The 27,222-nt window shown below is 42.6% G+C and overlaps 1 protein-coding gene across 1 annotated transcript; it reads left to right on the top strand.

Moving 5' to 3' along the window:
* The first annotated feature begins 918 nt into the window (after positions 1–918).
* Positions 919–26,731, top strand: LOC311044458 (hyaluronan and proteoglycan link protein 1-like). The gene is made up of 4 exons (XM_084056060.1): positions 919–1,233; positions 17,847–18,290; positions 22,695–22,997; positions 23,808–26,731. The coding sequence occupies exons 1-4, from the start codon at positions 1,161–1,163 to the stop codon at positions 24,098–24,100; spliced, it is 1,113 nt and encodes a 370-aa protein (XP_083912186.1). The 5' UTR covers positions 919–1,160; the 3' UTR covers positions 24,101–26,731.
* Positions 26,732–27,222: the final 491 nt, after the last annotated feature.

Below are 27,222 nucleotides of genomic sequence, written 5' to 3'. Positions count from 1 at the left end.
AGATTATTGGTCTGTTTGTTCGCCTCTAGACATTTATTTATTTATGTATTTATGCATGCTGCATGGATATAGCCTGCAAGATGGCATGCATGCAAAACACACGCTCATATCTGTCTGAAAACATTATTACAAATGTGTGTAATAACCCCGCGACGTCACAAACACGCGTCACAGCCATCGCCACACGGCAGTTAAACAACTTAAACAAGTGGGCGTGGCCCACGTCTCCACATGGAGTGGGCGCGGTTGCCCCTATGCACTGCCGAGCCACAGGTGTAGTTGTATGGCTCGTTAGAAAAACAGTCGCTCCCGTCTCTTTTTTTGGCGAGTTTATGGTGGAGCGTTAAATACGACCGAGGCGTTTAATGAGGGGGACAATCAAAGCTTTTAATGACCTTTTTTCTGCGTTGACAGAAATCATAGAGAAAATGCATTGTCAGGATGTAATTTACGGTTTGTATGATACATATATTTATATTTGTTGTATTGCAGGTGACTCAGTCATTCTATTTTTTTTTTGGAAGGGGGGGGGGGGGGGTTAATTTTGCACTCCAGCCCATTAAAACCGGGAAAGCACCTTTTTTAATTTAAAAAATAGCAGATATACAAGCTCACACTCGAGCTTGTATATCTGCTATTTTTGATTCTTTTTTTGAAAAATCTTGAAAAGAAGTGTGAGAACTAACTGATTTAGAGGGCATTTGTGGAATCGCACACAGGTTGTAATGGGTTAAGAAGGAGTGGGGAGGGGGTGGCCGTATGGTGCATGTGTGACTGTGTCCTTGGGGAGAGGGGAGCCTGTATGGAGCCATGCAGGGTGATGCTTGGCTGAGGCGAGAGGAGGGGAGTGGTCTCAGCCAACACTGGGCTCCCATAAAAGCCACTGGTCTGAGCGTCTGGAGGAGCCCAAAACTTTTTCCAGTAGCACCACAGACAGGACGGGGTGGAGAGACAAGAGAGAGACAGACAGACAGATGACAAGAATTACAAAAGAGAAGAAAAATTAAACATTTTGCAAATCTTTTTGCAGCTCGATTTAGATTAAAAGCTTGAAATAACAAACGGGCCAATTTCTAATTCTGTGTTTCTCTAGCCTAGAGGGCCCTTGGTGAAGAAAAAGGAGAAAAAAAAGAAAAGTGTGAGAGAAAAAAAAAGAGAAAATGCTGAGTTTGCTATTCAGTGCAGTGCTCTGTGCACTGGCCAGCAGTGTGTACAGTGATGTATCAACCAAAGGTAAGATGAAATAATAACTGTATACTTATCTATGGAAAATGTGATGAAACTTAATGTAATTCCCAAGGGTACATTCTGAGTGGTGGAAAGTACTTTTACTCTAGTTCTGTAGTTCCCAGTACAGTTTTTACTGGGTACTTCTACTTTCCATTTTTCAATACTTCATACTTCAACTCACCAAACACGTCTCAGAGGCAAATATTGTACTTCTTTTTTTACTCCACTACAAGTATACTTCTTTTTTTACTCCACTACAAGTAATTTGACAGCTTTAGTTACTAGTAGTTACTTTATAGATTTTGATTATCATTACAAAACATACGTTAACTACTTACAGTAGGCCCTATTTTGTACTTGATATTTGAAAATAGCCCAGAAAAAAAGTATCTTAGATGCCAATACTTCTGTACTTTAACTCAAGTAAAATGTTGAAAACAGAACATTTGACTTGAAACAGAGTATTTCTACATTGTGGTATTGCTACAAGATTACTGGAGTACTTCTTCCGGCACTGTGTATGCATGCACTGAACATCATGTACTGTATGCACATACACAGTATAACCCTCAGTGTTAATATGACTCTGAGTTGGGTTTTTCACACCCAAGACTGAAATGAGAATGGTACTGTGAATTGGTTTTGTGGTAATATCTATGAATATTCATGTGCATATTGCATAATACTGAGCGGTATGTATGTTTTACACACACATACTTGCTGACAATTATGTGAACTCACATTTGCACTCTCTGCCTCATTTGAGAGCCCATGCATGGCTGTGTGTGCGTGTGCGTGTGTTGTCTGTGTGCGTACGCCTGTGTGCGTGTCTGTGTGCCTGTGTGCTTGTGTGTGTGTCCGGGCGTCCGTGAGGATAATTTGGGTAGGCTACAGTAAGAGATGTGAGGAGTGATGCAGGGTTATGTAACAGGTTCATTGTAGCGCTGGGAGACTGTGCAAACACGCACACGCACGCACGCACACACACACACACACACACACACACACACACACACACACACACACACACACACACACACACACACACACACACACACACACACACACACACACACACACACACACACACACACACACAGAACTACAGGTTGTCTTCTGAAAAATGAGTTGTTCTGACTCCCCTGTAGATGGGGTGTGTGCCTGCGTGCATGTGTACGTGCGTGTGCATGCGCGCGTGTGTGTGTGTCTTTCCCAGCACATTCGACTGGGTTGAATTTGATGTGTAGCACTGGCATAGACGCCAGTAAGACGCCTTCTAATTGGTTGAGTGTTTCACCAAGGGGTGACCACGCCCCCCTTCTATGTTAATGAGTTAATGATGCGACGATAACGACGGTGGTTTCTGCCGCGTTGTCAGGGAGTTCAAAAGAGGACACGCAGACACACACACACACACAGACATTAAGAGGGAACACTTGGCTGCACATCTGTGTCGCGCCCCAGAAAAATGTGCAGATCTGCAAGCTCACGACGTGCTGCAGATGCGACGCGTTGTGAGCTAGTAGACCTGCTATTTTGAGGGGGTGTGGCATGTGTATGAATCAGGGATCACAATCAGTGTGCACCTGCGCATCATCTGTCCATTACACATTAAATAACACGCCCACACACTGCTGTTATAGAGGGCTGTGGTGTGGCGCGCTGTGACGTTGTGTGGTCCGGTGTGGCGTGGCGTTTGCGTTGCATTGTGTTATGTTGTGTTGCACGTCGTCTGTCGGGTGGAAACCTCATATGTCCAAAACTGTTACTTTTCAGGATTTAAATTCAAAAACGGCAAAAGTAGCAGATCTACAAGCTCGAAACGCGTCGCTTTGCGACGCGTTTCGAGCTTGTAGATCTGCTACTTTTGCCGTTTTTGATCTGCTACTTTTGCATCTTTTTGATGCTACTTTAGCATCTTTTTGATGCTTTTGTGCGACGCTGTAGTAGGGGCGTTAATTTGCGGAAAAACAGAAAAACGTTAAAACATGGAGATAGGAGGTTTCTGCCATGTTGTGTTGCATATGTTGGGTTGCGTTGGTGGTCTGGTGTGGCATTACGTAGCTTTATATTATGTGTGTGTGTCTGTCTGCAGGACAGTATGTATGGATGGGTGTGGTGCATGCGAGACTGTCTGCACGTACAGAAGAGGTGTGTGTGTGTGTGCGTGCGTGCGTGCGCTCGCTCGTGTGTGTGTACAGAACATGTGTGTGATCTCATCCGGCTCCATGATGTCATGGCCATGGTTGGCGTCCAGACTCTCTGAGTCACTGTATCCATACAGTGCAGCTTTATGTCTCAGCATATGGAGCCTGTCTGTTCTCTTCCCTGACGGCCCCCCCGACCACAGGGCGCGCGCTTGCCAGGTTTTACTTACAGCCCTGGCTGGCTGCTTCCCCCACGCACTCAGGGCCCTGACGGCTGCATGCATGGCTGGGTGGGAGTTGTTTGGAAGCCCACCACAGTGCAAAGGAAGGCAGGCTGACAGGGGCAGAGTTAAGATTAACGGGCCATAGCTAAACGTATAGAGACTAGAGAGCCATGCTGTACAGCAGCCAAGATGACTGAGTCTTTTTTCCCTGTGAGCTAATATGTCTGTTAACTCCACTGCTTGCTTTACTTACTGCTGGTCGCCTGGTTGCCATGGCCCGGTGGGATAAATGGGCTTTGGCAGGAAGGGGTGGGGGGGGTTGCTCGTTTTGAAAAGGGGGAATAGACCCCGGTGACGTTTTAAAGGGGAATACCACTCATTTTCAACATTGAACTATGTCTTTAATAATAATTATATTAATACTTAGAGCTTCTAAGGTGTGTTAAAGACATAGTTCAATGTTGAAAATGAGTGGTAATTCCCCTTTAACCACTTTTAATGCCCTCCTTAGATCATTTTTCCAACATTTTCGAAAAGAAATCCAGAAAGCAAATTGAAAAAGACAAAATAGCTAAATATGCCATCTGAATGATGTTGGGGTGGGGCCAGCTTGTTGAAGCACTGGAACCGTGTTTTACAATGTAGGCGTTTAGCAGACGCTCCTATCCAGTGAGACTTACAATAAGTCAAGTTAATCACACACACCGTACATACATCAAATGCATAGAGACAGTGTAGTGCCTCAGTAAACTATAGGATCACAGGTAAACCAAGAACCTATAGCATCGGCACCACTGAAACTATATTAGCATAGACCAGGTGGTGCACATCTAATCACAAGTTCGAGGGAAACGGTCCAAATGGCGAGCAGCCATGATGTCACACTAATGCTGCACCCATGCCCACTGCTCAGCGTGTGTATGTGTGTGTGTGTGTGTGTGTGTGTGTGTGTGTGTGTGTGTGTGTGTGTGTGTGTATGGACATATAACGCTGCAACACGTGCGCAGCCTCCTACACCGTCTTGTAGCGTTTGTAATTGATGAGAGAGAGAGAGAGAGAGAGAGAGAGAGAGAGAGAGAGAGAGAGAGAGAGAGAGAGAGAGAGAGAGAGAGAGAGAGAGAGAGAGAGAGAGAGAGAGAGAGAGAGAGAGAGAGAGAGAGAGAGAGAGAGAAAGAAAAGCAGGTTTGTGGGAGTTGTGTAGCGTGGAGGAGTCTTTAGTTATCCGGGACGGCTGAGTCCCAGCTGTGCTCGTTAATTCCTTGTCCCATGTTGACACAAGCTGGCGCGGTGCAGGACGCCGCTAAACGCTGTAGGATGTCATGAAAGCTTTTTTTGTTTTTAGTAAGTATGTTAAAAGTCTGGCTTTTGGCATTGCGACACTGTGACGCACGCACGTGCACCGACAGCTGACCGGCGGTGACGTCTGTCCATGTGCACCGGGGTATGGTATATAAACACATTGGTTCTTTTTCGTGTCAAGGACCCCCCAGTTGATATGTATTTGGCCACAGCCCCCCCCATCTGAAGGGAAGATTTACATTAAAAAAATGCAAAGTTTCCAATTATTTTCGAGATTTTTCAAAAATCTTCAAAAATAGCAGATGTACAAGCTCGCAGCCTATTTTTCAATAGCCAACATATAAATGGATAAACTGGTTAAAATGACTGCGATGCTACATTAACTACTTTTGCTGGGGACCTCCTGGAACTCCCCTAAGGACCCCTGGGGGTCCCCGGACCCCACTTTGAGAACCAACGGTATAACATGCCAAAAAGTAGCCGCTTCGGTACCGCTCCTTGAAATCGTTGCGCCATAAAATATTCCACAAATTACGATGATGGTGACATAATTATAGGTTACACAGTTGCCTGTTGATCCATTGTTGTGTTACTGTTAATTTATGGCTCGGTGTGTATCCGACGTGACACACGTGTTTTCAATCACTTCGTTAGCGCCGGCCTTTTTACACGGCCTATAGAGAGAATTGTGCGCGGTCATAAAAACGCCACTGGGTTTGTGGCTGCCGCTTCTGTGGTATCAATTTATTTATTCATTATTTTTTTTACCGTCCTGCACACGTGTTTGTTTACTTTATTTACCGCTCCTTCCTTCCCTGCCTTATGTCTTCTCTCTTAGTCGTACTAGTGGTGTAAAGTAACTAAGTACATTTACTCAAGTACTGTACTTACTGTACATATTTTCAATTTTCTATACTTTTACTTCTACTCCACTACATATCAGAGGCAAATATTGTACTTTTACTCCCCTACAATTATTTGAAAACTGTAGTTACTTGTTACTTTTCAGATATAAATCATTATCATAAAACATACTACTTTAGCCCTATTTTATACATAAGCTATTTGAAAATAGCCACTTTAAACAACTTTTTTTGTTTAAAGTTTGAGAGGGGGGGGGGGGGGGGGGGGGGGGGGCGGTCGGTAATGAGGTAATGAGCCATTTGACAGTCAGACGGCCCCCTCTGACCCCTGACATCTGACCTCCACCAGGCGGTCCTGTGTAAATAAGCAACGGTGTGTGACACATGAACCGACAAATCAAACAAGGGCTTCCTTCTCTTATAGCCAAGAGGCTAAGTACACACGGCGGGCTGCTGCTTTAAGGGGGTCGACGACGTCCACAGCGAGCGATTTATGAGCTTAGCATATAGCGCTTCGGATGTCACGTCCAACCAGCGCTCGCACGGAGCGTTTGTTGACGTCCGCGACGTTTGAACGTCCTGTTATCTGCGGGTATTCGGAAAACAAATACCGTGTCTGAACAACAGCGGTAAACATGGCCTTCTCGTGGTTACTGTAATGTAGAAATACTCTGTTACGAGTAAAAGGCCCGAGTTCAAAATGTTACTTGAGTAAAAGTACAAAAGGATTGGCATCAAAATATACTTAAAGTACCAAAAGTGAAAGTACTAAAATGTTTGAAGATAGCAGATCTACAAGCTCACAACGCGTCGCGATGCGAGGCGTTGTGAGCTTGTAGATCGGCTATTTTCAAATAGCCTAGGTATAAAATAGGGCTAAAGTGGTTAATGTATGTTTTATAATGTAATCATTTATATATGTAAGTAACTAGTGACTAAAGTATTGCGTAAAAGTACAATATTTGCCTCTGAGATGTAGTGTAGAAGTAAAAGTATGGAACATTGTAAATACTCCATTAAAGTGAAAGTACCTAAACATTGTACTTAAGTACAGTACTTGAGTAAATGTACTCAGTTACTTTACACCACTGAGTCACACACAGCCGGCAGAAGGATCAAACGTGACACTGATGATGAGCGGCACTTCTCTCCAAAAAGGTTTTTCTGCTTGATGCGCCCAGGGGCGCTCCGCCAAGAAACGCTGGACGCCGAGAGCGCTCCAACTCTGGGAAGATGAGTGCTCTAGTCACCAGAGTGAATCTTTACCACAAATACACGGCAGAAAGGCGCTGGCAGCTAAAAAAAAAAAAAGGTTTTCCGTGAACATGGCCCCCCCTTATGAGAGCAGTGTATAAGTTGGTTGGAGGCCCTTGGGGGCCACACTGCAGACTGTTACTTTATGAGAGCAGAGGGGCCTCATTTTCCTGGGGGTCGCATGTCTGCTGGTAACTATGGCAACTATGGTAATTATGGTAGCCGAGTAGATAATTACTTTCAACAGCTTCTGAAACTCTCTCTCTAAAATTCTCTCACTCTCTCTCACTCTATCTGGAATATTCGCTCTCTCTCTCACTCACTCACTCTATCTGGAATATTCTCTATCTCTCTCACTCTATCTGGAATATTCTCTATCACTCTATCTGGAATATTCTCTCGCTCTCGCTCTCTATCTGGAATATTCTCTCTCTCTCACTATATCTGGAATATTCTCTCTCTCTCTCTCCATCTGCACTGTACACAGGGTCCTCCTGCCTTTGGTGTGTTTTATAGGCCTACAGTATTGTTGCTGTGGAGTATTATATAACGCCTTTGCAAGGCTGCACAGTGAGTTAGGCCAAAAAAAAAAAAAACTTAGAATGTTACCAACTTGCCCCCAGAGCGTCAACCAATCAGCGAGCTCCATGGAAGGCTTCCCCTGGGAGTGGTAGCCGCTGCCCACCGACCCCGCCACTCCTTTTTCGGTAAATATATATTTTGCCTCTACTGGAGCTTTTTACCGACATGCAATCAATATATATCAATATTACACAAGAGGGTGTGCTTTACGGTGATTAATTGACTCCGCCTCGTTCCTGACCGCATCACCGAAGGGCCAACAATCACGGCAAAGCCGCCCTCGAGTGTAATAACGCGATTATACAACGGTTACCATCAAAATTAAACATGTATTCATATTTTGGGGCATTTTCACAAAATAAAAACCTTTCTGCGAGTGTTCTCTCTCCGTTATCCTGGAAATACACAGGGTCTGACAGAGTCCCCGTTTACTCAGCCAGTCCAGACCCAACATTGATATGACGCTAGACAACTTTTCACAAACTGACCAAACAGAGATACAAAACTTAACTGTTAGCTCAATCTCATTGTAATTGAGATATTTGATAGATGTATTATTTTTTTTTATGCCAGAGATAGCTACTACGTCTGCAAACCCCCCAAGCAAACTGCTAGCCTAGCCACTTAGCCGGCTCTGCTCTGCCGAGACTCTGGTCTGATCAGCACAGCTGATTGCTCCATTTTAATTAGTTTAATTTGAGAACGGCTAGGTAGCCTATTTCAACCAAACCGATAGCTTGGTCGGAACAACCTGTTGTATAATGTATTGTATGTATTGCTGATGAATTGAGTACAATGGACCGCAATTGAAAGATTTCTTTTTGACTGTATACTGCCGTTCTGTGATCAAACATGTTGATACCAAATTAGCAGCACAAATAATAACACACAAGGGAATAGCAGATTAAAATGACTCACTTGTATCTTAGTTTAGTTTCTCTTCCTAATAAAGTTGTTGTTTTCCGCCATCTCCCCCTGGCCCCCACCAGTGGTGTAAAGTAACTAAGTACATTTACTCAAGTACTGTACTTACGTACAATTTTGAGGCGTTTGTACATTACTTGAGTATTTCCAATTTCCAATACTTTTACTTCTACTTCACTACATCTCAGAAGCAAATATTGTACTTTTACTCCACTACAATGAATTGAAAACTTTAGCTACTAGTTACTTTGTAGATTTCGATTATTATTAAAAAACATACATTAACCACTTCAGCCCTATGTACATTTCGGCAATTTGAAAATAGCCTATCTACAAGCTCACAATGCATCGCGATGCGACGCATTGTGAGCTTGTAGATCGGCTATTTTCAAAAGATGGTTATACATTTGAAAACTTGTGAAATGGGACATTTTTCATAATGAGTACTTTTACTTTTGGTACTTTACGTTTCCAGACTTTTACTTGCAACAGAGTACTTCTATATTGAAGTATTGATACTTTTACTTGAATGTGAGTACTTTTGGCCCCCACACACACATGTAAAGCAACTTTGAGTACTTGGAAAAGCGCTATATAAATTTCAGGTATTACTATTATTATTAAAATCAAACAAATAAAAACAACACTGGAAAGGAAAAATATCAGGGGATAAAATAGAGTAAAAAAACATTCTGGCGGGAGTGAAAATAATGAAACCCGGTAAATTATATTCAATCGTCCATAAACGTTCCTATAAAAGAGGGCTTTTAGACGGGATTTAAATGTCACTAATGATGTCGTTAGTGTGATGTCAATAGGCAGAGTGTTCTAATGTACAGTACGTATTCACTCCTGCTCTCAATAACAACTTGGAAAACGTCGATGTCGGGGTGAAACCTGGTATCTCCATATTTTTTACTTTTTATGTTCTTTCGTAAATGAATGCCCTACTTCCAGTGGTGGAAAATAACTAAGTACATTTACTCAAGTACTGTACTTAAGTACAATTTTTACTTTTACTGGAGTATTTCCAATTGTCAGTACTTTTACTTCTACTCCACGACATCTCAGAGGCAAATATTGTACTCCACTACAGTTATTTGAAAACTTTAGTTACTAGTTACTTTGCAGATATAAATGATTACATTATAAAACAGATATTAACCACGTTAGCATTGCTTTATATATAGGCTATTCGAAAATAGCCGATCTACAAGCTCACGCTCGACGCGTTGTGAGCTTGTAGATCTGCTATTTTAAAACATTTTAATACATTTGGTACTTTAAGTACATCTTGATACCAATACTTCTGTACTTTTACTCAAGTCAAATTTTAATTCCGGACTTTTACCTGTAACAGCTAGAGTACTTCTACATTGCAGTATTGACACTTTTACCTAAGTAAAACATTTGAGTACTTTTTCCACCACTGGTTATGGACATACGAGGTGTCCACCCCGAACAGCGACTTGGACATGTTTGTGTGGAAGGCGTCAGCTGTTGAGTCATGATGTGGATCCTTGGGGGGCTCCAGTCAGACATTGTAACCCAAGCATAGGTTTTATGATGCAGCCTGCAGTGGTACAAGCTGCGTGTGAGTCACTCTCTAAGCCTTAGGTGTCCATGCCATCCAACACTCTGGTTGTCCATGCCGTCCAACAGTCGGAGGTGTCCATGCCGTCCAACACTCTATTAAACCTTACTTGTAAGCCAGTGGTTTACTGGCTATACAGTCCACCATGCACTGACTCATCTTTGACTCCAGTACTTCAGTCAAAGTGTATAAGCTTGAGGAATCGAATAGACCATGGCAGTGATTGAAGTACCTACTCACATTTTTTTTGACTTATGTAAAAGTATCGATACCCAAAATGCACTTGAAAGTACAAAAGTATCATGCAGAAGGGCCCGTTTCACACATTTTCAAAAATCCTTTGAAAATAGCAGATCTACAAGCTCACAACGCGTTGTGAGCTTGTAGATCTGCTATTTTCAAATTGCCAAAGTAGGCCTAATAGGTCTGAAGTGGTTTATAATACAAATCTACAAAGTAACTAGTAACTAAATGTAATTAAATGTAATTATAGTGGAGTAAAAGTACAATATTTACCTGATGTAGTGGAGTAGAAGTAAAATTATTGGAAATTGGAAATGCCTCGAAATTGTACTTATAATTACAGTACAATACTTGAGTAAATGTACTTAGTTAATTTACACCACTGGACCATGGCACCACTTTCTCCATTGAACTCAATGAATGCGGCCGCCCTGTTTCTATTCCGTCACCGTATTACTTTGAATGGTGTCCTCAAGCTCGATAGATACTGCTAAGTTCCACTATATTTCAAATAGGGTTGAAGTGGTCAATTCATAATGTACTTTCCCCCCTTCCTTCAAATGTAGTGGAGTAAAAAAAAAAGCACTTTCGTGCAGTACTCAAGTAAATGCACTTCGCCACCGTCCTCCAATGGTTGTAGCCAGTGGTGGAAAGTAACTAAGAACATTTACTCAAGTAGTAAATCTGAGTGGCCTACTTCTTCCACCCGTGTGAGTCATTGTTAATTGCCAGACTATAGAGAGTTGATCCATCCAGACACTCTATTAAAACACGCTCCCCTCTCTCTGAGTGATGCAATTAGTTGTAGCAGGAGTGGGGTTATAGTCATCCTCATAAAGGATCAGGTTCTATAACACACACACACACACACACACACACACACACACACACACACACACACACACACACACACACACACACACACACACACACACACACACACACCCTGTGGGCGTGTGTGGGGGTCCGGGTCGGCCTACACTAGGTGTTTGGATTTGAGGACGCGCGGTGGTGGTCCGAAAGGCGCCTGGGTCTGGAGATGGAGGGGGGTTTTCATTAACTCTGTCCACAGCAGCGCTTAATTAAGTTCTGCTAATTAGATCCTTCTGGAGCAAAAGCTGACTAACGGGCCGCTCACACTGAGCGTTAGAACTAGAACGATGCATATATCGTTCACCGTTGTATTTGTTACAGTTGTAGCGTGGATACGCCATCCACTTGACTTACAGAGCTTTGTAAAACTATATTTGTATAGTTATAGTGCTCGCATGCTCGTTATGAAAGGCCCTTAACGCTGATATTGAGAGGAGCATTGCACAGCGTTCAGGCTTGTTGTTGTGTGGGTGGGCATGGAGGCAAATGTTGTTTGTTGGGGTGGTGGAAAGTAACTAAGTATATTTACTCAAGAACTGTACTTGAAGCAGCGCTTCACCCATTTTTTTCCCTTCAATCTTATCTTCATATAATTGGTCCTCACTAATGCTCATTATAAAGGTGGAACAGTTAACGTCTACTCACTCTGCGTCTCATCCATAGTTCAGAAATGTGTCTGCCAATGACATTGTCGATGGAGATTCCAAGCTAATAGAAACTTCAGCCTTTCTCTTCCTGGGAAGTTAGCGCGCTGAAATAGAGGCCATCGTTGCTCAAAAAAAAGTTTGAAATCACACCTGATGATAATGTCACTGGTAGGCAGGTTTCTGAACTATCCACAGCCCTCCTCTGAGACGTAGAGTGAATAGACAGACATGGTGCAATGAGCGGTATAGTGACGACCAATTATATGAAGATATGGTTCAAAATGTGCTCTTTTTTTTCTGGATCAGGGCCCACCCAAAAATGCTCCAAATCTCGAAAGCGTTCGAGGCCCACCGATCTGATCACGTGACCAAATAACTTTAAAAAAAAAAAAGATTTTAAAGGAAAAATACCATGATATTTGACTTATACGTGTATTTTTTTTCTTTTTCTTTTTAACTCTTCTTTTTTTATTTTTATATATTTTTGTATTGTTCATACCGACAGGAGTTTATACAGGGTATGCAGTACTTTGAGGGAAAAAAAGGGGGTATAATATAATATAATCAATTAATGAATTGATATAATCTATTTTAATGTCAATGTTACTTATATTATCATTCAAATCTTCATATTTTGTCAATTATTTGGGGGGCCCACTTGCAGCATCCCCCGGGGCCCGGCAGTGGGCTCCGGGCCACAGGTTGGGGACCCCTGCTTTTTAAGTAAAGTTTAGGGGGTAATTTGGGGGGGGGCAGGGTGTTATAGAAGCCAGGGACCCTGCAGCAGCAGCAACAGCAGCGGCTGGTAGTGATTCCTGTGTTGACAATAATGGTCCATATGGGAAAGGTTTCGGAAAGAGAGCACCGCGGGGCTGCCATGGCGGAACAGTTTCCCGGGCTGGTTGTTGTTTGCGGAGTCTCTCTCTCTGCAAACTGGAGGCAGGTTGGTGTCATTATGCTGCTTAGTTAATCCACTAAGACCGGGAATACGCAGCTGTGTCCTTTTAAGATTTCTATTAAAAAAAAAAAGCAGATATACAAGCTCATAGCACGGCACCGAGTGCCGTGCTATGAGCTTGTAGATCTGCTATTTTTGGAAAAATCGTGATAATTTGTGCAAATCTTTGAATATTTCATATTTGATATATATATTCTTTATACATTTTTAAAGCGAACATTTGTAACTCAAATCTTTGCTTCTGGGGGGTCCCTGGAACAAAATATTTTGAGCTGGGGGTACGTGGCCAAATACATATAATCTTGGGTGGTCCTTGACATGGAAAAGTATGAGCACCACTGATATAGAAACATACTTTTTTTTTTCCAGAAAACTGTTAGGATTTAGAAGACATTTTGTATAGAATCGGCCTCAGGTCTTAATGGGTTAACCTCCAGACATATGAGGGAAAAAACATCAGGATGCCAGGGGGGGGGGGGGGTTTCGAGTTTGCTCAAATTTGATATGGTGGTCGAGTTGTAGTACAGGGCAGTGGTTCTCAAATTTAAAAATGTCAAGGACCCAACCTTAACTCTGACCGTAACGGGCCCATTTGGTCCATTTGCATACTGTTAAGAGTTACAGACTTGTAAGGGTCAATTTAGAACCCCCTGAAGGAACCCTGAGAGTCCCCTGGATCCAACTTTGAGTACCGCTGGTACAAGGAAAGGGGGAGGTTAATCCCGGTGGGGGGATATTCAGTTTTCAGGCTTCACCCCGCAGCCAATGGCTGGCTCAGATGGTTCAGATAAGTGCGTCAATGTGGGAGCAGTAAATGTCTTGCTCATAGACACCTTGACACGTATCCGGGGGACGGGAATCGAACCCGGGATCTTCCGTTTCCCAGGCGGCCTCCCTACCCATTCAGCTATGTATGTATGGCCGGCCCATACTGACCTTATAGGCCTATATTGTACATTATGCTGGTTAGTTAACCTCCAGGCACATGACAAAAAAAAAAGAAGAAAAAAAAACAGGATGCTGGGGCGGCAGTTACCAGTTTGTTCCATGTCTTAGAAGTCATTGAGAAAGGGGGGCTGGGGGGGTTGTAGTACTGACCTTGTAACGTGCAGTAGGGACTGCGTGAACCCTTACGTAAGTGTACTGATGAGTTGTGCAGTGCCAACATGATGAGTTGTGCATTAGCTGTGTTCTAGGCCTTTAGGGATCAAGTAGCCCGACACCCAGCCTAAATGTTCATTTCGCTCCATTATTCAGTCTGAAAGCCCTCTCAGTGGAGCCGTTTTCGTAGATTAACTATAATACAACTATTAAAAAAATACAGGTGAAGATGAGAGCTGAATGGATCTCCACACACCCTTTATCACACGCAGCTCCCAGTACGTTATTGACTAGAAAGCAACATCTCAACCCAACAGGGTGTTTCGTCAGGTAAAAACAAACCCCCCTGAAGACCCTGTTGGCTTGTCGGCGTTGCTCAGTAAATAAAGCATTGTAGTGTAGCATGTAGCAGTTGGAATCCAGCATGCATATTAGATTCAGTTCCTGTTAATCCTCTGACACCACAGTCTTTGAACGAACACATTGTATTACAGTTAATCAGTTATTACTGAGGAGTCTATCTATATTTTCCCACGGCTATTAATGCTGAAGCTATTCTAAAACATCAGTATTCTGTCATTCACAGCAACGACCCGATAGGAAAGTCTTGTGTGTGGTGTTTAGGGGGGAAGGGGGGAGGTTGGAGGGGGTCCGTGGACACCACTTAGAGGACTGATACTTAAGAGGCTGTTCCTGCTGTGTGAAGGTCAAAGGTCATGTCCATCCACATCGGCAGCTTATTACCTCGGAGCACAGGTGGTCCTGACCCCGCCTGGGTGGGACGGGACCCCCCTATACAAAAACACACACACACACACTCTTGTGTTTTGAGCTTGTAGATCGGCTATTTTCACTAGCTTGGGTCCCGGGGAGACATCAAATTTCTCTTTTGGGTCTCGAGCTGATTTTTTTTTGGGGACACTGCACTAGACCCCAACCAACACCCCTGTGGGTGGGTATGTGGGTGGGTATGTGGGTGGGGGGTCCTCTAACGCAAACCAACACCCCATAAATGAAACGCTAATAGGCCTGGGAGGTCAAGGAGCCCCTGGGAGCAGAACAATGGGACCTGTACCTCCATGAACCCAAGGGTGCCCTGGTTAGGACGGAGGAATGGCTGGATGGATGGATGGCAGTGCTGGAAAGTGACTAAGTGCCTTTACTCAAGTGCTGTACTTGAGTACAGTACAGTACTTAACTGGAGTATTCTTCGATACTTCATACTTCTACTCCATTAACATGTTAGAGGCAAATGTTGTTCTTTTTACTCCGCTACAAGTATATGAAGTTAGTTAGTTACAGTAGTTATGAGCTACTTTGGATCATTATTACAAAACATACCGTAACCAATTAAGCCCGACTTTATACTTGCACGTTTCGAGCTTGTAGATCCGCTACTTTTAATGCTTTTCTGTAACGCTGTAGGATGCTCAAGTAGGGCGTTAATTTACGGAAAAAAAACACAAAAAGTTTGAATTTGGAGATAAGAGGTTTCTGCCCGACAGCAACGATATTTTGATGCCAATACCTTTATGTATTCAAGTGCAATTTTGAATACAGGGCTTTTTACTCGTAACGGAGTAGTGGTATTGCTACTTTTACTTCTTCCACAACCGATTAAGTCTTAGGCGCCGCTCCATCAGAATCCACCCAGAACGGGTACCCTATAAGTGCAGAGAGAGGACAGATCCTTCAGGCCTTCAGGCATGTCTGAGGTCTATGAATATCCGACGCCAAAGTACATTCTCCAACATGCACTTCTATATGCCAACAGAAACAGCGTTGCAGCTATAGAAACACTGTTGCGGTGTTCTAGAGGCACATTTCCTCATCTCGATAGGCAGGCACACATGGTACAGGGCAGTGGTGGAAAGAAGTACTATATATATATATATATATATATATATATATATATATATATATATATATATATAGCCGCTGTCGGGCACAAACCTCCTATCTCCATGTTTTAACCTTTTGTGTTTTTTTCGTAAATGAATGGCCTACTTGATCATCCTACAGCGTCACAAAAGAAAAAAAATCAAAAGTAGCAGATCTACAAGCTCGAAACGTGGCGCGAACGACGCGCTTTGAGCTTGTAGATCTGCTACTTTAGCCATTTTTGAATTTGAATCCGGATAAGTCTCAGTTTGGGACATAATGAGGTGTCCACCCAACAAGAGACGATATATATATTATTCTTAACTTTTTCTTGCTAAAAGTAGCAATACCACATTAACAACTAGCACTGTATTCAAAATGTATTCATAAAAATATTCATGAAAACAGTACCAATGCAGTACAGCACCAAAGTCAAAGTACTACATGGTTTACAGATTTTTCTAAATCTTTGAAAATAGCTCATTTACAAGGTTGTGAGCTTGTAGATAGACAAAGTATAGAACAGGGCTTATTTGGTTGATGTGTGGATCGCAATAACAATCTAAATCTACAAAGCGACTATTAACTTTAAAGTTTTCAAATCATTGCAGTGGCGTAACAAGTTCAACATTTGCCTCTTGAGATGTAGTGGAGTAGAAGTCAAAAGTATTGCGAATTGGACAATACTCAAGTAAAGTAAGAGTGCCTCAAAATCAGTTGCTTTTCAACACAGACGGTAACTGTACGTAAATACAGTACAGTAGAGTACATGATGGGCTGTGCCATGCCCACATCAGAGAGAGTTTGAGAGAAACGCTTACAAGAGAGCTTCCAAATACTGCTGACTGATGACTCCCAGTATTTAGAGGATTTTATGGGTTTTATAAATAAGGAAATGGTAGATTGTGAACGATGTTTATGGAGAAAGTTGATAGGAACATTTATTCTTGTATTTATTTTTTTTACAGTCGGGCGTTATTGCTTGTGTCCTGGCCAGCCACACACACACACACACACACACACACACACACACACACACAATAACCTCTTACAGCTGGCAGATTTAGATGTCCTAACCCATGCTTCTTTGGGGAATAGCATTGAGTTATGTAAATCGTTGCTGTCGGGCAGAAACCTCTTATCTCCATATTCGAACTATTTGTGTTTAATTTCGGAAATTAATGCCCCTACTTGATCATTCTACAGCATTACATAAAAGCATAATAAGTAGCAGGTCCACAAGCTCAAAACGTGGCGCAAAGACACGCGTTTCGAGCTTGTAGATCTGCTACTTTTTTATGCTTATGAATTTGAATCCTGAAAAGTAACCGTTTTGGACATATGTGGTTTCCACCCGACAGAGACGAAATGTTACGTAACAATAGACTGGAATTATGTCCGTGTTGTATTCTAACTAGTAGCGACTGGTCGAGACCACGGTTGCTCGATTCGGCATTCATGTGGGTTAAACAATATACATTGCATCCAACCGGATGCATACGGTAACCGGATTATACTGTGGACCGGATCACGCTAGTCAGTTTCGAACGAAGACCATGCTTTCCGCCGCACGGAAAGCCCTGGTGACGTGAGGTTAACATAACTAAGTCCATAGTTACTACCGTGGAATCCAGACGGAGGCGCTCGTTCAGCGTTTGTTTTCGGGTTTTTTTCACTTTGCTTCTCCGTCTGGCTATCATCCTGTTTGAGCCAGATTTCCAAACGTCACCAATTACGTAGGCAAGGACGTGAGAAGTGACTCGAATTTTACATTGGTGGGCTCTGTCCCGCCCCGCCCTGGTCCCGCCCCTTCGAAATGATTAGCAGACTGAGAGCGAAGTGAGAAAAAAGAAATCGGTCGACGGAGCGAATCAGTCTGGATTCCAGGCTAGATAGTTAGGCCAACTTCCAAAATACCCATATCTGATTCTCAATATTCCACTCTTCGCTTGTGTGTTTCGGGGGAAGTTTTATTTCCATCAATCTCATAATTATTCTCGTCTCTCATTTTTTTCCCCTTTTTCAGCGATAGTTTTCGCCACCTCCGGCTCCAACGTCACCCTGCCGTGCCGGCTGCAGCACACCGTGGAGAAGAGCCCGTTCGCCGACGTGGGCCTGCGGGTCAAGTGGACCAAGGTGGCGGCCGGCAAGCCCGACGGCGACGACGTCTACATCTCCATGGGCTTCCACAAGAAGAGCTACGGCAGCTTCCTGGACCGCGTCTACATGCAGGAGGCCGACCACGAGGACGCCTCGCTGGTGATCACCGACGTCTCCGCCGACGACGCGGGCGAGTACCACTGCGAGGTCATCAACGGCATCGACGACGCCGCCGTGGAGGTCACCCTGGCGGTCGACCAGGCCGACCAGGCCGCCGCCGCAGGCCTCGTGGAGGAACTCGTGGAGGAGGCCACCGCCAATCCGGCCGACGTTGGCGCGGAGCTCCCTCGGGTCCCCAGTGACACAAACGGCAAGTTTAAAGTCGACCGGTCAGACGGTTCTTGATTTATGCAGGGGGGCAGTGGTGTAAAGTGACTAACATTTGAGTGACTACTCGAGTACTGTACTTAAGTACAATCTTGAGGTACTTTTGCTTTACTGGAGTATTTCCATTTGTCTATACTCTTAATTTCACTCCACTACATCTCAGAGGCTAACATTGTACTTTTACTCCGCTACAATTATTTGAAAACTTTAGTTACTAGTTACTTTGCAGATATAAATGATTACATTATAAACACATACATCGACCACTTTAGCCCTATTTTATACCTAGGCTATTTGAAAATAGCCGATCTACAAGCTCACGACACGTTGTGTGTGAGCTTGTAGATCTGCTATTTTCAAACATTTTAGTACTTTTACTTTTGCTACTTTAAGTACATTTTGAAAGCAATACTTTTGTACTTTTACTCAAGTCAATTTTGAATTCCGGACTTTTACTTATAACAGAGTACTTCTCCATTGCAGTATTGATACAGTACCTTTACTTTAAGTAAAACATTTGAGTACTTTTTCCACCACTGTGCAGGGGACACTTATGCTGGACACAAGCACACGCACACACACATATCACGCCTTGCGTTAAACCTCTTGAATGTCACAGTATACTGTACATCTTACTGTACTCTCTCCTGCCATTCAATGAGATTTCATTTAAACGTAGGCAAAAGAAAAGATCAGGCCACAACATCAATCGAAATCAACATGGGAAAACCTTGCTCCGGGGAGTTTACTTTTTGTCTTCATATTGCAAACATTGGTTTCTTTTCACTGATTTCTTGTGGAGAGACTAACGACAAAGGAGGAGACGGTTTTGCGTTGTTTTACCCCAATCGGCCATATAACGATTCGATCCTGATTGCACTTGATCGCATTTTAACATGGGTAAACCCCAAACACGTTCAGCTCAGGTCATTTCCTCAAGCATATGGCTAGCTCCTGGGCTGGCTCAGCATATTTTTGCATCATAATTAAATAAGCCTTTTCCACTCTTAACCCATTTAGACCGGGAAATCTGTGTAATTTATTTTGGGCTATTAAAAAATAGCAGATCTACAAGATCATAGCCGGCACTCGGTGCCGCGATATGAGCTTGAGCTATGAGCTTGTAGATCTGCTACTTTTGAAAAATCATGAACATTGGTGCAAATCTTTGAGTATGTATTTTTTTTTAAGCGAACATTTTTAACTCTGTTACAACTTCTGGGGGTCCCTGGAACAAAATATTTTCAATGGGGGTCCACGGCCAAATACGTATCATTTTGGGTGGTCCCCCCAAAAAAACTGTTAAGATTTAGAAGACATTTGTAGAATCCCCCAGAATTAAAGATTTGAGTTACAAATGTTCGCTTTGAAAAAATATATATATATTCAAAGATTTGCACATTTCCATGATTTTTCCAAAAAATAGCAGATCTACAAGCTCATAGCACGGCGGCACTCAGTGCCGTGCTATGAGCTTGTAGATCTGCTATTTTTGAATAGCCAAAGAAATCTAAAGCAACACAGATGCGCTCCCGGATTGAGGGGGTTAAAAAACACGGCGCAAAAACAATGAACGTTTTTTCCGGGGTTTATAGGCTATATATTAGTTTTTTTCCCCCATTTCTTTTTAAACTCGCGGTCGTAAACCATTTCACTTCCAAGCCAGCGTTGCCCCTAGCTAGCACCAGCAGATAGCCACTGCCCAAGTTTAATTGAGGGTGTTTTCCCCACATTTGTAAAGGATTAATTTGGGGCGTTGTCCGGACACGCATGTGCAATATATTAAATAGCAGGTGTTGTCACGAAGAACCCTGAATCCCCAGCCATTGAAAAATGATGATGTTTCTGCCTCACAGCTGTTTCAGCTACTTTGCGAAACCACCGAATGGATTGTGGGATTACCTGTGAAGACCGCGGTAACGCCTAATGGACGCTCCGACATACAACGGCGTCGCTCAGTGAGCAGCAAAGCTGCCAAATATTGAGCAAAAGACCTTCACTAAGACAACATAAGGACCAGACAATATTATGTCAAAATAGAATCCAAAAGAAGGGAAAACAGGGGAAAAAAGAATAAAAGAAAGAAATAACCTACTGAAACCAAACAAGACATGACACAGTCATGGTTTACCACGTTGCGGCAAGCTTTCTCTACAGTTGCTTCTTTTGGGCTTGTTTTCCTAAGTGCTCATGTGGCCTATTATATAGTTGCTTCGTTTTGGGCTTGTTTTCCCAGACCTGGTTGCTTATTTCTTTCACAAAACATGGCAGGCAACGTTGAAAGTGAGGAACAGCGCCATTTACCATAGACATACATACAGTGGCCGAACTCAGTATTTTGGTCTTTAGATCCCATATTCTGAGAGGACATTGAGCCCTCATTGGCTAAAGGACCAGCCAATGATGACAAAGTCACGCAAAACACTTCACTAGCTGGCGTGTACAGACCAGGTCTGCAACGTGGTAATAAAAAATAAAGGTACACATTTTACCATTATTGGTAAAAAATAAAACTAAAGGTCAATCCACTGCCCTACATGTCACCGTCCAGCAACATACAAATAGCTGGACAATCAATCAGAGATATCAGGGAAGTTTAACTCATGTACATACAATATCTGAAGAAAAGGTCCCACATGTTAGTGAATTTCTTCAGGGAACCACCTAAGCCCCTGAGTCTCTCCAATTGAATATAGTTAAGTACATCTTTCATCCACAAAGTATGTAAGTATGAAACATCTAGCTAATAAAGTAACAAAAAGGCAGCTATTTTCCGTGCGTGCCACGGCCGTACAACGCAGCAGAAATCGGGCTTAAGAAAGCAAGAATTGGATACCTTAAGTTCTGTGCTTCAGGGCGGAAAGACACAGACGCAAGCACTAAAGCAATAATCTCACGACTGAAAATATTTGTTAGTTCAAGACTTCAAGTCCCAAAATGTGATTTGTGAAACAAAGGAGACCACACAAAGCACTGCGTTTCCTAAACAATTTGGACAATATGAAGATTCATGATGTTTAGGCAATGGTGGAAAGTATGTTTACTCAAGTACTGTACTTTAAGTACACTTTTCAGGATTTTTTACTTTGCTGGAGTGTTCCCAATTTGCTATACTTTTACTCCACTACATCTCGGTGGGAAATATTGTACTTTTTACTCCACTACAATTATTTGACAACTTACTAGTTACTATGTAGATTGTAATTATTACAAAACATACTGGACATTAACCACTTTCAGAGGATTTGCATGCATGGCCAACTTGTGAAATAGGACATACTGCATAATGAGTACTTTTACTTTTGGTACTTTAAGTATATTTTGATACTTTTGTACTCTTACTCAAGTCAATTTTGATTACTAGACTTTTACTTGTGACAAAGTATTTCTACATGGTGGTATTGATACTTTCACTTAAGTAAAATATCTGAGTACTTCTTCCACCACATGGTCGTGGCGACTGAGAACTTGAATCCAATGCAGACGTAGAGGCATGTCAGCGAGGCTCTGGCCGCTTCAGGAAAGACAACGATTCTTTCAACGGGCTCCACATCCACCGAGCTACTGGACCTGAAACACTAATAAGGCTACCCCTTGCCAACATAAAAAGCCCTGGAGCTTGGTATGCATGCCAGCTTCCCCGGAGAGACATGGACCCAGACAAGGAGGACTCTAGAGACCACACACATTCTTCACTAGGCCCGGGCTGGGAGACTTGAATGGCTATAAATCAGCATAAGTGTATAGAAATACAGACACAGACACACATACAGAGTCACAGTGAGAGACTGGGCCTGGGAAAGCAAACCCTAGTGCTTGTCCGGTTCTTGAAAAAAAAAGAAGAGGGTACACTAGTGCAATCCTCGGTGTTCGTTTAACTCAGAGAGTGTAACCAAATGGACCCGTAGCGGTCCACTTGGTGGCATGTGTACATGCTCTGAGTTACAAATGGATACATTAAAAAGCAAGATTTCTTTCTGTTTTTCTACCATGTGATTCCATTGAAGAAAAAAAAACGTACTAGTTACTTTGTAGATTTTGATAATGATTTTTTTAAAAAACACTTCACCCCTATTCATATCGGCCATTTGAAAATAGCCGATCTACAAGCCCACAATGCGTCGCGATGCGACGCATTGTGAGCTCGTAGATCTGCTATTTTCAAAAGATTTGTATACATTTGAAAACTTGTGAAATGGGACATTCTGCATAATGAGTACTTTCTACTTTTGGTATTTTAAGTACATTTTGATTTCCGGACTTACTTGACAGAGTATTTCTACATTGCAGTATTGATACTTTTACTCAAGTAAAGAATGTCAGAGCTTTCCCCACCACAGTTTTTTATGTATTTATTTTATTATTCTTATTTTTTTTTTCATTATAGGTGCTGTGTTCCCCTACCACCCTGGCGTAGGACGCTACAACCTCAACTTCCAGGACGCGGAGCAGGCGTGCGTGGACCAGGCGGCGGTGGTGGCCTCCTTCGACCAGCTGTACGAGGCGTGGAGAAGCGGCCTGGACTGGTGCAACGCTGGCTGGCTGAGCGACGGCACCGTCCAGTACCCCATCACCAAGCCCCGCGAGCCCTGCGGCGGAACCAACGCCGGAGCCGGCCTCAGGAACTACGGCCGCCAGAACAAGTCCAAAAGCCGCTTCGACGTGTTCTGCTACACTGCTGAAGTGACAGGTTGGTGTTTTTTGTTGTTGTTGTGTTTTTTTGAATAGTTTTGAATAGGGATGTTCGATATTGACTTTTTTACCGATATCCGATATACCGATACCGATATCAAACGATACCAATATATGCGGGCCAAAAGTCAACTAATGACATCACATATCTAATAAAAATGAAATAGCTATAATATCAATATAATATCTAATACATCTAACATAATACAGTGATGTTGTTAGGTTTTCATTAAAGTGAAGTCCCGGGACTCACTGGTTGTCATTTGAATGAGTCCCACTAATCTTAGATTAGATTTTGGCCTATTTGACAGTGCAGAAGCATAATTGCTCTGATGCCTATAACATTAACGAGCGTCAACGAGCGTCAGCTGGACACAGACACACACACCTGCCCTCTGCAGTGCTCTAATTTTAAAGTGACCGGAGTCTGTCTCTTTTCTCTGCAAAAGCCCTTGAATATGACGGAATATGAATAAGGAATACTGTGATTATGCTAAGCTCACATTTCATATCACACACACACCATACAGTAAGAACTCCTGTAACTTATTGAAAAAAATAATTCAAAAACCGATACTGATATTTTCCGATATTACAGTTTCATGCTAATATCCACCGATAATATCGGGAGGCAATGATATCGGACATCCCTAGTTTGTTTGTTCTCCAAAAGCCAGTGGTGAAAAGTACCGAAGTACATACAGTATCGTTGCTGTCGGGCAGAAACCTCTTCTCTCCATATTTTAACTTTTTACGTTTATTTCGTAAATTAATGCCCTGCTTCTTTCTCTCTCTCGCTGCCCTTCAGGACGTTTCTATTGGCTGGTGCAGCCCCACAGGCTCTCCTTCGCCGAGGCGGTGCAGGCGTGCACGGACGACGGCGCCGAGATCGCCAAGGTGGGCCACATGTACGCCGCCTGGAAGCTGCAGGGCTACGACCGCTGCGACGCCGGCTGGCTGGCCGACGGGAGCGTGCGCTACCCCATCTCCCGGCCCCGTAAGAACTGCAGTCCCACCGAGGCGGCCGTGCGCTTCGTGGGCTTCCCCGACAAACAGCAGCAGCTCTACGGCGTCTACTGCTTCGAGCCCGCTCAGCAGTGATGCGGGAAGTTAAGAGCTATATAAAAGCCACCAAACCCACCAAAGAGCAACAACATCTATAAACATCAGCGCTTCCCAACCTTTTTTTTTTTTTCTGGATCAGGGCTCCACTCGGAAGTTTCGAAAGCTTTTTTTGCGTTTCCGGCCCCACCCGTCGTTCTGGCCGCTCGACGCGACATGCCAAAAGGCATGCCGTTGTTGGTGCATTTTCAGTTTGTTCTATCGACCTATTGACCAATAGGTGTTCTGGCTTGGATCGATAGAACTAATCGCTATCACAATGAAAATTAATTTTTCAAGATTATTTTTACATTATTATGTTTTTTTTATATTCATTTTATCAATAAGATCTTAGTTGGTTTTCCAATTATTTTGGGGGCCCACTTGCAATATCCTCACGGCCCGACAAAAAGGTTGGGAATCGCTGATCTACAACCAGTAAAAGCAGATAACCGTTCCGAACGTAACTAGCATGAACTCGTTGCCTTTCAGAAGCTGTGATAACCTTTTGTTTTAATTCTTACAAAACAAACAAAATAAATACTTTTTAAAAAAAAAAGCTCCTCTCGAAACCGCAGAAAATCAATGTAATATTTGTTGTAGCCATTTATACTTTCTTTTTTTTTGCATTTAATTCTACACAAACTGCTGGTCAAAGGTCAACACAGTAATGACGTATTACAAAGTGACAGAGACAAGAACTTGATGTTTGAGAAACATCTAAGTTTGATTGGTCCTCCACGATATACAGTATATCGCTTTGAGATCTGAATTAACTATGGAATGATGTTCTATACCGGCGGTTCTCAACCTTTTCTGAGTCAGGGCCCACTTGAATATCTCAAAAGTGTTTCGCGGCCCACCAATCTGACCACTTAACACAGCAGTCGAATTATTTGCTGATGGATAAATTGCTTGGTTCAATGGAACATTAAGTTCCCAATTAGGCTCTATGCACAGCAGCTATATTCGAAATAAACCGTACCTCTTCCTTACTTCCTTCAAAGGTCTTACCAATTGTACTAATTAAGGCTCTGTTCCATATCGCAGTGGTTCTCCCCCATAAGTTGCCATAACTCTGAGAGCGTACAAATGGAACCAAATGGAACCAAATGGACCATTTGGTTCCATTTGTACACTCTCAGAGTTACACACCCGTAAGGGACCAAAGAACGCCCCTCAAGGAACCATGAGGGTCCCTGGACCACACTTTGAGACCCACTGGTGTAGCAGAGTGTTTCCAGTGAGCCCAACATGCACAACGTCAGCACCCTGACTCTGTTTGACCAGAATGGAACGGAGCCTTAATTAGTATAATTGGTAACACCTGTGAAGGAGGTAAGGAAGAGGCCCAATTTCTTTCCAACATGGCTGCTGTGAATAGAGCCGCAATACCCTCACGGCCCACCAGTGGGCCCTGGCCCACAGGTTGAGAATCGCTGCTCCCTATACAATGCAGAGAATGTTTAGCTGTGGACGTCAACATGTTACTGCAACAATATCGGTTTTATTTCTCCTCACCATAGGGGCTCTCCCCCCCCCCCCCCCCCTCTCTCTCTGTCTCAACCTCTTAAAATGCAGGATGTTTAACCCTTAAGAGCTGTGATGAAATCATTTGCAATTCTGTTTAATGAGAAGCTGAATGTAATGTCTTGGACTGTCACTCATTCTATAGCTACCGATTGATAATCAAAAGCTACACAAAAACGTTTTTTTTTTTTTTTTTTTACTATTGTAACTTTTTATGTTTTGTTTTTTTGTTGTTGTCTAATGTTTGTCACTAATTCTCTTTTCTATAGACAATTTTGTCTCAATCAAAACTGCTCAGTCAATTTTAGTTTAATTGGCCTATTGATATTGAGACAATTAGGCAAGAAAACTTCACCCAAGAGAGAAAAAAAAATGATCATGTTTATCCGCAATTCTTCACAAACTGACATTGGTTGGAAGTATAGCACCAGGTGTGTAAACTGTGTGTAAAACTGAACCGGTATTGGAGTGGAGATCCACACAGGCAGCTGACAAGAAAGGTCTTAGCTAATCGCATGTTTGTGAAGTTATGCGCTAAAACTAAGGATCTCTTAAAGACCCAGCTGATGGGGGGACAGTACACGACCCCTTCAGACAGGTAATATGTTTGGGTGGTCTATATAACCATAATATACTTCTACCCACCAGTATCCTCTCTCTAAAAGCATCTGTACACACACTTCACGCTAAACGCTGAGTCTGAGCTAAAGTCTTCCTCTTTGCCAGGAAGAAAACAATGACTCATAGAGAAAAACAAAGGCAACACAAATTGTTAAGAAGAAGAGACTCCCTGTGGACACAACACGGGCGATTAATGTGTGTAAACCATAAACGGTATAGGTCTTACATAGTCAAAAAAAGACGGATTAAAAACTGATTGCTCTCGTATTTCATTACACTTACTGATGGTTTCATGTGTCAAAGCTGGCGTCATATTGTTTACTAAAAGCAAGTCCTAGAAACTGAAACATAATCACGTTTTATGTCACAATGGTGCACAAAAACAAAATGTTGTCGAAGGTATTTTTTTGTATCCTAATGACATGTACCATTTGAACAACAAGCAGACAGAGCTGAAAATAAAGAAACTCTTCAAATGAACTGTGACTTTGATTTGAGGTTTGTGCTAAACCGCATTTCTATTTCCTCTGGGACTTTAACCCATTAAGACCGGTGTGTCATTTTTAGATTTCTTTGGATATTCAAAAATAGCAGATATACAAGCTCATAGTCCGGCACTGATGAGCTTGTAAAGCTGCTATTTTTGAAAAATCGTGAAAATTCCTGGCAAAATCTTGGAATATATATTTTTTAAAGCGAACATTTGTAAAATGTTTAGTTCCAGGAACCCCCGCAAGCAGAGATTTGAGTTACAAATGTCAAAAAATATATATATATATTTTTCAACTTTTCATGATTTTTCAAAAATAGCAGATCTACAAGCTCATAGCGCGGCACTCGGTGCCGCGCTATGAGCTTGTAGGCCTATATTTGCTATTTTTGAATAGCCCAACGAAATCTAAAAATGACACACAGATGCGTTCCCGGTCTTAAAGAGTTAAAAGTCATACTGTGTGTTAAATAGCTTTTGG

Source organism: Gymnoscopelus microlampas, assembly GCF_963454915.1.
Source record: "Gymnoscopelus microlampas genome assembly, chromosome: 4".
NCBI lineage: Eukaryota > Metazoa > Chordata > Actinopteri > Myctophiformes > Myctophidae > Gymnoscopelus > Gymnoscopelus microlampas.
This window is presented reverse-complemented; position numbering and strand designations above follow the sequence as displayed.